Here is a 12,582-nt window from a genome sequence, read left to right as displayed (position 1 = left end):
GCAGTTGGAAAGACCCCAAAAGTTCCTCACCAAGAGGATAAAGGGTCTTAAACATATGTCATATGCTGCCCGACTGAAAAAACTCCAGCTCTATTCAGTCGCATACCGCCTACTCAGAGGTGATCTGTGCCTGACGTACAAGGCCATGTCCAATCCTGAATTAATGGACATGCTCCACCTCAGAAAATCCAAATCCATCAGAGCCACGAGAACAAATGACTTAAACCTCAACACAGAAATAAATAGGACGTGCTGGAGGGACAGATTCATAACCCATAGGCTCCCTACACTCGGGAACAGAATCCCAGTCCATGTTAGGCAGAGCCCCTCACTGACTCTATTCAAGAGAAATCTCGACGAGTGGATGGGAGATCGTAGGTTTACCCCGGGGGTCATCTCTGTGTCACTACTAGACAGAGGCATAGTAAACTAAACCCTAAAAGGGCGTAGTATTCTCATCCTAAGGGGTGGTGTAAGCCACATACACTCTGGCTAGGCTTATAAATGCCCTAGGGCAGATAGCCTAGTACGAACCTATGAACCTATGAACAACATCATCATGCATATTTTTATCAACCAGACAAGAAGCTGTGAACAATAAAAGTCAAGTCTGATAAGCTAATCCTCCAAAAAGAACAGGGTGGTTTAGGATTATCAGATTTGGAGAGATATTTTAGAGTTGCGCAGTTTAGGCATGTAAACTTAACACATTCATAAAGTTGCTGAAGGTACTGTAAGAATTAAGCCAACATGGGAATGGAGACAGATTTTGTCAATAGAGATGACTGCAAGCAGGGGTAGAGAAAAAAGTACAGCTGTGTACACTTACATTGTAGACAATGTGTATTCAGTGTTGCAGTCCTGACTTGTAGTATTTCCTGCTGTGGTAACCCTTAGCTGGCCCGACTACCAGAGTAAAAATTTCCCTCCTCCCAAGGCTGGCAGATGCCCTACCCTGATGTCAGTATGCTTGGGTATAAAGGGAGCCAGTTTTTCTTGCCCCTTAGAAGATAGGAGCTACCAGGATGAACTAAGCAAGGGACAAAGGTAGAAAACGTGGCCTGCCAGACAAACACCCAGGGGGTCCTCTAGTTAGTGAAGAAAACAGAAGCGGACTATTACTGCAAGCAAAAAGGGGAAGGAGGGAGGGAAAGAAGACTGCAACAGTGAATACTCAAACTCCTACATTAATGGTAAGTGTACAGAACTGTACTATGTTCTTTGTGTTTCAGTGTTGCAGTCCTGACTTGTGGGATGATTCCCAAAGCTGAGATGAGGGTGGAAGGAAAATTATTGGGAAGAGAGGATGCCCTGCAGGATGGCAGTGGCAAATACTGCTCTAAACTTGGAGAAGGCTGATAAGTGGTAGTGTTTGGTAAAGGTACACACACATCACCAGGAAGCAACTTCCAAAATGTCTTTGTTAGGTACTCCTTTCAAGAAGGCAGCAGTGGTCTAAGTGACCCTAGTAGATTAACTTCTTAAAATTTTAGGAGACTTTTTGCCATGATGGTTGTAACAGGAAATATAGTGGGAGATGCACTTGGAGATAGTCTGTTTGGAGGCTGGTTTCTCTTCAAGACCAATGGGAAACGAAACAGAGTTGAACCTATTTTCTGAAAAATTTAGTACTGCCAAGATAGTAATGAAGCTGTCTGTGCACATCCAAGAATTGAAGGATTCTTTCCCCCTGGTTCTGAGACTTTAGGAAGAAGGTGAGAAAGTGTATGGCTTGATTCAAGGATGTGTCCATGACCACACTGGGCATAAAGAATGGATTAATCCTGAGTGATACCAAGTGGAATATGAGAACGGGTTCCACTGCTACGAGAACTTGCAGCTCAGAAACCCTCCTAGCTGAGGTAATAGCCACTAAAAGATGAGTCTTACAGGTTAAGAATTTCAAATCACCAGAAGCTGCCAGTTCAAAGGGGGTAGCGTCAACTTTTCTAGAACAAAACTGAGGTCCCATGAACGTGTGGGTTATCTTCTGGGGGGGGGGGGTCTGATGTGAACAACTCCCCTAAGGTATTGCTTCGTCAGAAGGTGGAAAAAGATAGGAGGAAGAGCAGGAATGCAGGCTGAAATGGCAAAGGCATGAATTCTGACAGAAGAAAAGGGTAGGCCTCGGTCCATGACAGTAGCCAGATAATTTAAAATGGGGGAGAGATTGGTTGAGTCAGTACTGAGGTCTTGCTACTAACACCAAATGTAGAATCTTTTCCATTTGACTGAGTATGATTTCCTAGTACGAGGCCTTCTAGCCTCTGAGAATGTTTTGAACTTGTCTGCTTAGGGTATGCTCAGAGTAGTACTTTTGGGAATTATCCAGGCTGACAGTTTGAGAGTCTGTAGGTTGGGGTGCTCAAACCTCCCCCTGTCCTAAGTCAGAAGGTCCACTCTCTGAGGTAACTGCCACAGATTTTCATTGGTTAAACTTAGTAGCAGAGGATACCAGGGCTGCCTGGGCCAGTCTGGGGCTATCAGGATGTAGCTTCCCTGATGTTTTAGGAGGTCCCTTGGAAGAGGAGGCATAAAGGAACATGTGACTCCAAAAAAGGACAAAGCAGTTGTCCTCTAAGCTGTGGGTAGTTTGTTCCTGGAACAGAACCTTTTCAATTGAGCATTTTCTTTGTGGCAAAGAGGTCCATCTGTGGGGATCCCCATTTTTAGATATGGTGAGAAATGTTTCCCTGATGCAGATTCCAGTCATGGGGATCTATCGAGTTCCTGCTGATCTGCTAGAACTAGAGTCCCTGAGAGGTACTGTGCCATGAGGTGCAACCTCAGTGCATCGTCTCCCAGACCTACATCGCTAGTCGACAGACGGTAAGAGTGTATGCCCCCTTATTTAATGTACCACATGACTGTGGTGGTGTCTGTTTTGACAAGCAGGTCCCCTGGTTTCCACTGATCCTTGAAAGCCACTAGATCCTTTTCTACTGCCATAACTTTTTCCAATGTATGTGCGTGTGTCTGAACTGATTTTCCCACATCTACCCGGAGACTGAAAGTGTTGGAAATGACCCCTCCAGGCTGTCTCTGAAACATCTGTGGTTAAGGTTTGTCTATGAGAGATAATCCTGAAGGGGAGACCTAGGTTCTGGGCACATGCTCATGTCCACCAAGCAAATTCCTCCTTGAGGCAAGGGATCAGCTGAATTTCCATCTCCAGGGGACTGTAAGGGCTGGCACCACTGGACATTCCTCATGTGCAGCCTGGCCAGTGGGATCATGAGGATACAAGATGCCATGTAGCCTAATGCTCTGAGAAATTCCCTGGCTGAGAGGCACTGTCTCTGCATAATGTTTTGGAACTACTAAGTCAGGAAGGAGACCTTTTCTGGAGGGAGGATAACATTTTGAAGGGAGGAATCCAGGAGAGCCCTCAGAAAAACTATCCTTTTGGATGGGTCTATGTTGGCTTTGCCAAGATTTATGGTGAGCCCCAAGGAGGCGAGGAGCTCCTGAATTAACGCCACATCCTTGAGTAGCTTTGACTGACTTGTGGCTTTAACAACGCAGTTTAGATTGTGGTAAATTTGGATCCCTTTTGTTCTGTAGAAGGCAATCACAGGAGCTAAACACTTCATGAGGACCCTGGGAGCAGTACACAAGCCAAAGGGCAGTGCAGAGAATTTAAAGTGACAGGTACCTGCTCTGAAACAAATAAAACTTCTGCATGACTCCTCTAGAGGAATGTGCAGATAAGCATCTTTTAGGTCTACATTGACCATTAAGGCCTGAAGAGTCAACCAGCAGGGACTGATTGAGGGTGGACAGTTCTAAAATAGGGTGTCTTCTTTCCGGACACCAGGAAAAGCCTGGGATAGAACCCCTTCCTTATTTGGTGTTCTGGCACTGGTTTCACTGAGCCCTGTGAGCATAGGTTATAAATATGACAAAGGGCCTCTGCTCTTTGCTTTTGTGGAATATCCGGATAACCCGAGTACCTTAATGGCTCTTTGAAAATGAACCTGTAACTGTCTTGAGTTAACTTTCAGAACCAACTTGTCTGAAGTAATGAGGGACCAATTTTCTTTGAGCAGGGATAATCTTCCTGCAAGCATTCTTCCTCTCTTTTCTGGAGGGGGGGGGGGTAGAGGAAAAGAGGAGTCATTGCTGCTTTCTGCCAGGGTTCTGTGGCCTAGAACTCCCCTGCCTGGGGTTTCCTGAGGACCACTGCCTGGATCTTTGTGACTGCTGCTGCCTTCGAGGCCTTTCCCTCAGAGGCTTCCTCTGGACACTTTTTGATTAAGAGGAAAAGGACCAGTGTTTAGTGGGAAACTTCCTACAAAACCTAGGAGACTGAACTTGGAGGAAGTCCTTGACAGTTTGCATAGATTGCTTTATCTTCCTTTTTATTCACAGCCTTAGCCTTTGACACAAAAAGGATGTCCTTATCCAGGGGTGCATCTAGAAGTTTGGATTTTACGTGATCTGGTAGGGTTTTGTTCCCCAAGCCAATCATGTCTTCTAATGACAAAACCAGATACAGCAGCTTGGCTAGAGGCCTACATAGCATCATAACCACAGTGTAGTGAATGTGTAGCCACCTGGGAGCTGCAATGGCAAAGGTCCAACTGTTTGGAAATGCTCTTGTCCTCCAGGGAGGAATTTTTTGCTTCATTTTATCTTAAATATTTTGTTGGCATTTTATCATATGAAACTGGCAGTTAAGGAGCCTCATGGCTAGGGCAGCTTAAGTGTAGACTTTTTTACCAAAGCTACCAAGGCCCTGCTCTCTGTCAGCAGGTAGAGGGTTCTTTGAAGAGATAGCTCTTGCTCCCATGGAGGCTGCAGTGACAACCTCTGGGTCAGCAGAGGGGTTTTTGAAGCGGTATTTATTGAATCTAGTACCCTGTAAAACCAGTCTAGTTTTCGATGGGGTTGGAAGTAGAGAATCTGGACTCAGGGAAGAGTCCATGAAAACATCCTCTACCATCTACAAAACAGGAGGAATAGCTAAAGATTTGTGTTCTGGGCGGTCAAATAACTCCTTAACCCTCTTTTGAGATTGTGGGTATTCCTGTGCCTCCCACTGGAAATGCTCCCTCATGGCATGGAATGTTCCCCAAAAGTGAAGTCTTTGGGAAGTGAAGCTGAAGGCAGATTCTCCACAGAACCTGAATCTTTAAATGAAATAAGGACACGTCCCTCCTCAAAGACAGCCCCCCCCTTCCTGGTCAGAATCTTCATCAGAATCAGGAGATTCAGGGAAAACTTTAGGGGTAGGATCCTCCTTCCTTTTCTGTGGGGAAGACTCCAAAGGGGGTTGCCTAGCTCTGACTAAGGAGACAAGGTCCTCAGCTAACCTGACCAGGTCTTGCTGATAACCTGCTAAGTGGGAGCCAGTAGGTCCAGGCATATTAACTGAGATAGAACCCTTCTTAGAAATACCTTTGGCCTTAGGCCGAAGTACAGCCGCAATCCTGATGCCAGTCTCTTTGTAATGCAGAACAGATGCAGGTTGATGCCTTGAAGGAACGTCACCTGTACAATATTGTTTGTCAGAGGGCTGCTGAGCAACTCTGGACCCAACCGACGAACTGAAAGTCAAGGCTTGTGCAGAAGTTGAGGGACCTGACGGCATGTCAAACTCCGTAAGGGTCTCGACAAAGGCCTATGCCACCACCTCAGTTGCGGAAGGGGGCTGAGATAGCACCTTACCTGCCTGAGTGATAAGTCTTGGTGGACTGGCAGACTGAGTCCAAGGCCCTAAGCTTGGATCTTTTTTCTTGTCCTTCTTACATTTGGGAAGCTCAACCTCGGGATGACCGGCAAACGTCATCGAACAAGGCAAAGAATATGGCTAACATGCCTAGCTAAGATTTCGTCCCTACGCCTAATAGTCCTAGAATTAAATAGGCTTAAAAATGGCAACTAGGGATGTTGTGATCTGGGCCTAGATAGGTAACACATGAAGTAGGACAGTCTGTGTGTGGGATTTGCTTACCACAGCAGAAACAAATGTTAAGCTTATCTGACAAGATAAAACAAGAAAGAGTTCCCCAAAGGGGTACTTGGCTTTAAAAGATTCTCTCTGGTGCAAACTGACAAGACACACAAACACTGCTTTGGGCTCCAATGGCAAGAAAAGACAGATGATATGACACTGGCTGGCTCTTTATAACAACGCATACTGATGTCAGGGTAGGGCATCCACCAGCCTAAGGAGAAGCGAGATTTTTTATTCTGGTAGTCGGGCTGTCCAATGGCTTCCACAGCAGGAAATCCCACAAGTCAAGACTACAACAGTGAAACAGAAAATACATCAGGATGGAATTTACTGGAGAAAAATGGCAAAAGAACCAAGGTATTGGGAGCAAATAATCAGACAGAGGTAAGACCAAGAAGTGTAGCTGCGGTAGTGTTGTCGCCTCACAGTAAGACGCTGTCCGGTTCGATTCTCAGCTACAGTGTCTTCTGCGTGGAGACATGCGTGAATGGGCGTACCTTCATTGAAGGTTGTGCGTCAGGGCTGGCAACTCGGCACGTAAACACCTACCAATCATTAGTGGACCGGAGTTCCGCTGTGGCGACCCCTAACCGGGAAAAGCCGAAAGACACAACAACAAGGTAAGACCACGAAGTATGGACTGCAGGTTAAAGACTGCCCTTCCATACCAAGGACTGATATCAGACTACAGACACAAAGGGATAGAGGAGTCCTAGGTTAATCAGCTGTTTGGGTACAGTTTTTGACAGAATCTAAAACAGAAGCTGCTCCTAAATGGGATAATTATTATGGTATATAAAGACTGCACAAAAGCTACAACCAAATCAGAACAGCTTAGTAAAGTCGGGATGAGCAACTGGAAAAACAATTTACAAGGGAACAATGGAAGGACGTGTATAACTTCCAAGTAAGCAAAGGTCCAGAAGGTTTAAGGCTTTTGATTGGAAGCATATGAATAGGTATTTTTACACACCAAGCAAAATTCAAAGAATTTTTCCTCCGGTAGATGGCAAATGTTGGAGATATAAGGGGAAAGAAAGAGGTAACTGGGAGTGTAATGAGTTGGCATATTTTAAAAATTACCTACATAACACTCTGTCAGAAATATTGGGGGAGCAAAGGGTTATGATTAAAGGAAATTATTATTTTGAGTTCGGACACGGGATCTGGATTGTCTTGACAAAGTACGGCCTTAAGTTTTCTTCTACTGGCCTCCAGAAAAGCAATTACAAAAAAAAAATGAAATCAAAATCTACTCCAGCTGCACCTGAAGAATTATTTAATACTGTATAGATTCACAGATTGTTACTAGGCTAATAACCCAGAGGCCTTTTTAAGCCTAGCCAAGTTTTCCGGAAAGAATAATTTGTGCTGTATCCAAATGGGACATTGGTAGCAAGGAATTTATAAGCTACCTCTGTCCATAACGGACATGGTGCCAGGCCTGGTGTAAACTTCTTTTTCTCCATTCAGTGGTCCAGGTTACGCATAAACTGGGTAAAAGAAACTCAGCTTTACATGGACGGAAAGCCTGTTCCACAGGAGAGGCAGTCTCTAGGAGACAAGTCTCTCTCTCTCACATTCTGTTTTAAGTCACAGACAAAATTCAGGTCTCTAGATCTTTTATTTCTGGTACTCTAACTTACCAATATGTAGGAGATTCATAAGTGGGGGTTGTGGAAGCCTTGTAAGCCAGGTATAAAACACCACCCAGCAACCTACAGGAAACTGAGTAGAGGAAAAGGGCTTTAAGGCGCTCTGCATAAGGCAGGTTTGTTATACCTTGTATTCTTTTTGTAAGGAACCTCTGATGTCGCTCCAGCTGCAGCATATGCCTGGTCAAGTACAAACCAAAGTGAGCATTGTACTGTATGACTGATCTGACAAGGGCAGAGTAGAGTGGGTAACGACCTCTTTGGACCTAGATGCCATACACTTATTTGGAAGTAGTGCAACATAGAAGGATTTCCTCACCACTGTGGCCACATGGTGGTTGAAGGTGAGGCTACTGCCTACATGCGTACCCAGATACCTTATCACTTAGGGGCATATTATCAACATGGTAATTAGCCTGGATGGCTGACTTCCCAGACAGTACAATTATGCATTTCTTAACATTGAGTTTAGGACCATGGCTTTTGCACCACTTGTTAGAGACATTTTTGAAGAATGCTAGTGTCTGCAGGAGAGCCAACGATAAAAAGAGTAAGATTAAAAAATTGAAGGGGGGAGCAAATTAGAAATAAATAAAACTTATGGGAAAATGCACACAGAACAATTCACTGCAGGAGTGCTTTAAGGATTGTAGGAATTTATAAAATGGACTAAATGACTGTTAGAAAGAATATACATGTATATGTAATGTATAATGTAGGCAAATGAAATAAATTAATATGCTTTTTCTTTTCTATGAAATTTATGTATGCCTATGTCTTAACTGATAATTTAACAAAGGTGTTGAAAAAAATTAACAGCTAGACAAATTCTACAAGTCTGTGATAAGACACAGGGCAAAAAGGTTAGCAGCTAAGCATTTCAGGGTCCACCACTTCTCTGATACCATTCTACACAACAGTAGCTCTGACAACTCATAAAATGGTATTACTTACATCTCTACCCATGCCGGACATCTTGGTTAAAACCTGAAGACATTCCATGACTACTTGTTACTCGACTTTCTTCATGACAGAATCCCAGAAGTAGCATGCTATTCCTGGTGAGCAGCTCCTTGGAATGGTCATTAAGAGCACCTTCTCTAAAGAATGCAAACCAAACTGGGTGCCTCCGAATACAATGTAGCCAGCTCTAAACTACAACAAGCTGCCTCACTGGAGCACAACTGTCGCCTGTCAACATTACTGTGAGGGACATTCTACGCTGAGATGTCTGCTGACGGACTTCCAACAGACACTGCAACCATCTCTTCTACCAATTTTCCTTACAGTATCTCCACAGAGCATTCATTTACACAGCTAGTTAATGCAACCATTAGACTCTATATTGGATTTTCCATTATTTTGCTTGTATTTATGTATATGAGCTGGCACAAAGACCCTTGTCATTTGGGATCTGGGCCAGAAGAGAAAATTATTAGAATACCATAAAATTTGACTTGTGAACAAAAATATTTACTAAAACCCTCAAATCCAACAGTCAGTCTGAAAACAATCCAAGTCAAATTTCACTCGTACCACTTTTCTTTCAGAATCCTACCAATGTTAAAATCATCAGAACTGGAGTTAACATTCATAATTTTTTTTAAATAAGAGCAACTGTGCTTAAGCTTTAAGAAAACCTGCTGGGAATCCATCACCAAACAAGGCATGTGTATTTCTATAGCTGCAGCTATTATTAGCAAGCTTCCAGTTATGTCAAGTCTACAGGTTATATGTTTTTGCTTCACCATATTAAAAACTACTTAACTGTTAACATGTCCTATCACTGTCTGAGCTGTATTTTGCCTCACATTTTATATAATTTGTATTTCAGTTCGACTTCCATTTATAATCCATATACGTAAACATTTTTTTCAATTTTATTTCTATTTGCATTCCTTATGTAACAAGGACTGACAAGAGACTCAGTGGTCTAGTTCACTTACCTGTACAAATAAAAAATAATTTAATACTGCAGTGGTAAATAAAGTAAGTCTGCTGAGGCAAAACACCTTCATTTTTTTGTTTCCAACTTTTAAAACTAAAAGACATCATGAAACAAAAAAATCTATCTGCTGTACCACAATGATGAATACAACAATGTAATATAAAGATGCAAGACATTCAGTAATTCTGCAATACCTCTTTGGGCAGAAAACCTCCCATAACTAGACTATATGAAAACCACAATTATAATCGCCCAAGAAAGGTGAAATGTCATATTATAACAAGCAGAATAAGACTCGCTTACCTGATTGATTTCATTGGTTAATTGAGAAAGAATGGTCACTCCTATTATGCAGTGCTCTACACTGTCCTGAAATGTTAAACAAATTACCATCAGTGTACCCTGCATTCAATCACACACAGACTATGTACAGTGAGGTTTGCAGAAAGTACGGCTGTGTACACTTACCATAAATGTAGATGTTCAAGTGTATTCACTGTTGCAGTCATCACACTTGGGTTATCTGCCTGCAGGTAGCCCTCAGTCGATCTGAATACCAGAGACAAAGTTGTTATGTACTCACCATAATGTTCCATGTGAGTTGTTCCATCTGGCCTTCATTCTTCACCGATGGGTTCGGAGCCGATCCTCGGCTCCTACACAGCCAACTAGCAAGCTCAAAGTTTTCCAGTAGCTTGAGACCCAACCCCTTATCCCACAAAGCACTGCTGGAATTACCTCAGATCTTGTTTGCTACGTACCATACAAAAATACAATAATTATTCTGCCTAGGAATGAAGACACACTGAAAAACCAGAATGAAAACAGCCTCCAGGTCAACTGGACGGGGAAGGAGGGAGGGACGTGAGAATGAAGGAGAGATGGAACAACTCACATGGGACGTTATGGTGAGTACATAACTTCTTTATGTGAAGTTGTTCAATCTCGCCATTCATTCTTCACTGATGGCTAGCGTCCCTAGCACCCTGATCTTGGGTGGCTCACGGAAGTACACTCTTCAGAACCGTAGAACCAAATGAAGCCCTGTCCCTGGAGGCCTTATCCAATTTGTAATGAGTTATAAAAGTGTGAAGTTTAGACCACGTGGCTGCCGCACAGATGTTGTTCAAAGGTAATTTGGCTTGAAACGCTGAAGAGGTAGAAACTGCTCTGGTTGAATGAGCCTTCACCTTACTAGACAAGGGCATGTTATGACAAGAATAGGTGTAAGCGATACAATCAGACAGCCACTTAGACAGGGTTGTTTTGGCAACTGGTTTACCTTTCCTGGCCTCAGAAAAAGACACAAAAAGCTGAACTGATTTCCTAATGTCTTTTGTTCTGTCTAAATAAAATCTAAGTTGTCTGTGAACATCGAGTTTGTGCAACATGTATTCCAATTTGTTGCTGTGATTAGGGAAGAAAACGGGCAACTCAAGGACTTGATTGATGTTAATCTCAGAACATACTTTAGGCAAAAAGGATGGATTTGTCCTGAGACATATTCTATCAGCATGAAAGACCATATAAGGAGGCTTGATGGATAGGAGCTCTGATACTCTGCGGGCTGAAGTGATGGCTACTAGGAAGACAGTTTTCCACGACAGAAATTTTAGTTCACAAGATGATGCAGGCTCAAAAGGAGGAAGAATGATGCAAGAACATAAAATTCAAATTCCAGGGAGAATAAGGTGTGTTCACCGGAGGCCTCATGTGAAGGAACCTTTTAGAAAAGCCTTAGACAATTGGTGAGCCATAATATTCAATCCATCGATCCCTAGATGGAAATTAGATATAGCAGCTAGTTGTACCCGCACCGTAGCAGCCGCTGCTCCTTTGTTGAAAATTTCTGTCAAGAATTGTAAAATAGAGGACAATGGTGCTTGGTAAAAGTCAATGTTATGGGAGGAAGCCCAAATGGAAAATCTCTTCCACTTATTACGATACAATTTTCTAGTGGAAGGCTTATGGGAAGCCAACAAAATTTGACTAGTGTCATGGGAAAGATTATAAAGCCTGGCTATGCGGGGAATTGGAGCATCCAAGTGATTAGCTTCAGCATCTGCAATGATGGATGAAGATCCCCTGACCGATGTGTCAATAAGTCCGTAAATGGGTCCAGGATCCATGGGTCTTCCAGAATGTGATGGTAAAGAAACGGAAACCAAATTTGCCTATGCCAGTGAAGGGCTATAAGGGTGACTGTCCATCCCAGCAACTTTGCTTTCTGTAAAAATCTGGGTATCAGAGGAATTGGGGGAAATGTGTAGAGGAGACCCGGGGGCCAATCGTGGACAAGAGCATCCCTCGAGGAGTGACCTGGTGTGAGAATCAGGGAAAAATAGCTTCTGCATTTGTTGTTGATATGACTGGCAAATAGGTTGCAGGAAGGCTGGCCCCATCTGCGGAAAATCCTGTCAGCAATCTCTTGTTTGAGGGACCATTCATGGGGCAATAAAATTGCCCTGCACAGTCTGTCCGCTATGACGTTGGATTTGCCCAGGATGTGCGTTGCTAACAAAGTGCTGGGATGACACTGCCCACTGCCATACTCTGAGGGCTTCTCGGCAAAGGGGATAAGACTTGGTAATGCCTTGCTTGTTCAGGTACCAGACCACTGACATGTTACCTGCATGTATTGCAATGGTCCCTAGAGGAAGAGAGTCCTGAAAGTATTGCAACGCTAGAAGTACTGCTCTCATCTCCAGGACAATGATATGCAGATGTGATTCTTGATCTGTCCATGTGCCTTGGGAAGTCTTTCCCTGAAAAAGCCCCCCACCCCACCCTATCAGGGAAGCGTTCGTAGTCAGTGGCAACTGAAGGAGGTAGCATGAAAGGACGTCCTATTGTGACATGAAGAGACGTCAACCACCACTGAAGATCCTTCATGCAGGAATTCGTTATCAGGATTGTGTGATTCATTGGAAGTTCTTGGTAAGACCATTGCGTGAATAGAAGCCATTGAAGGATTCTCATATGCATCCTTGCTAACGGGATTGCCAAGACTGCTGTTGCCA

General features: G+C 43.5%; 1 protein-coding gene across 1 annotated transcript in view; it reads right to left on the bottom strand.

The window, feature by feature from the left end:
• Positions 1–12,582, bottom strand: part of XPO7 (exportin 7) — a 4,001,819-nt gene that overhangs the window by 3,766,051 nt on the left and 223,186 nt on the right. Inside the window, exon 4 of the mRNA XM_044082110.1 lies at positions 9,866–9,931. Within this exon, the coding sequence (XP_043938045.1) occupies positions 9,866–9,931 (66 nt within the window). The remainder of the gene's footprint in view (positions 1–9,865; positions 9,932–12,582) is intronic.

The sequence above is a fragment of the Protopterus annectens genome, chromosome 9.part0 (assembly GCF_019279795.1).
Source record: "Protopterus annectens isolate FY-2018-M chromosome 9.part0, PAN1.0, whole genome shotgun sequence".
Lineage (NCBI taxonomy): Eukaryota > Metazoa > Chordata > Ceratodontiformes > Protopteridae > Protopterus > Protopterus annectens.
This window is presented reverse-complemented; position numbering and strand designations above follow the sequence as displayed.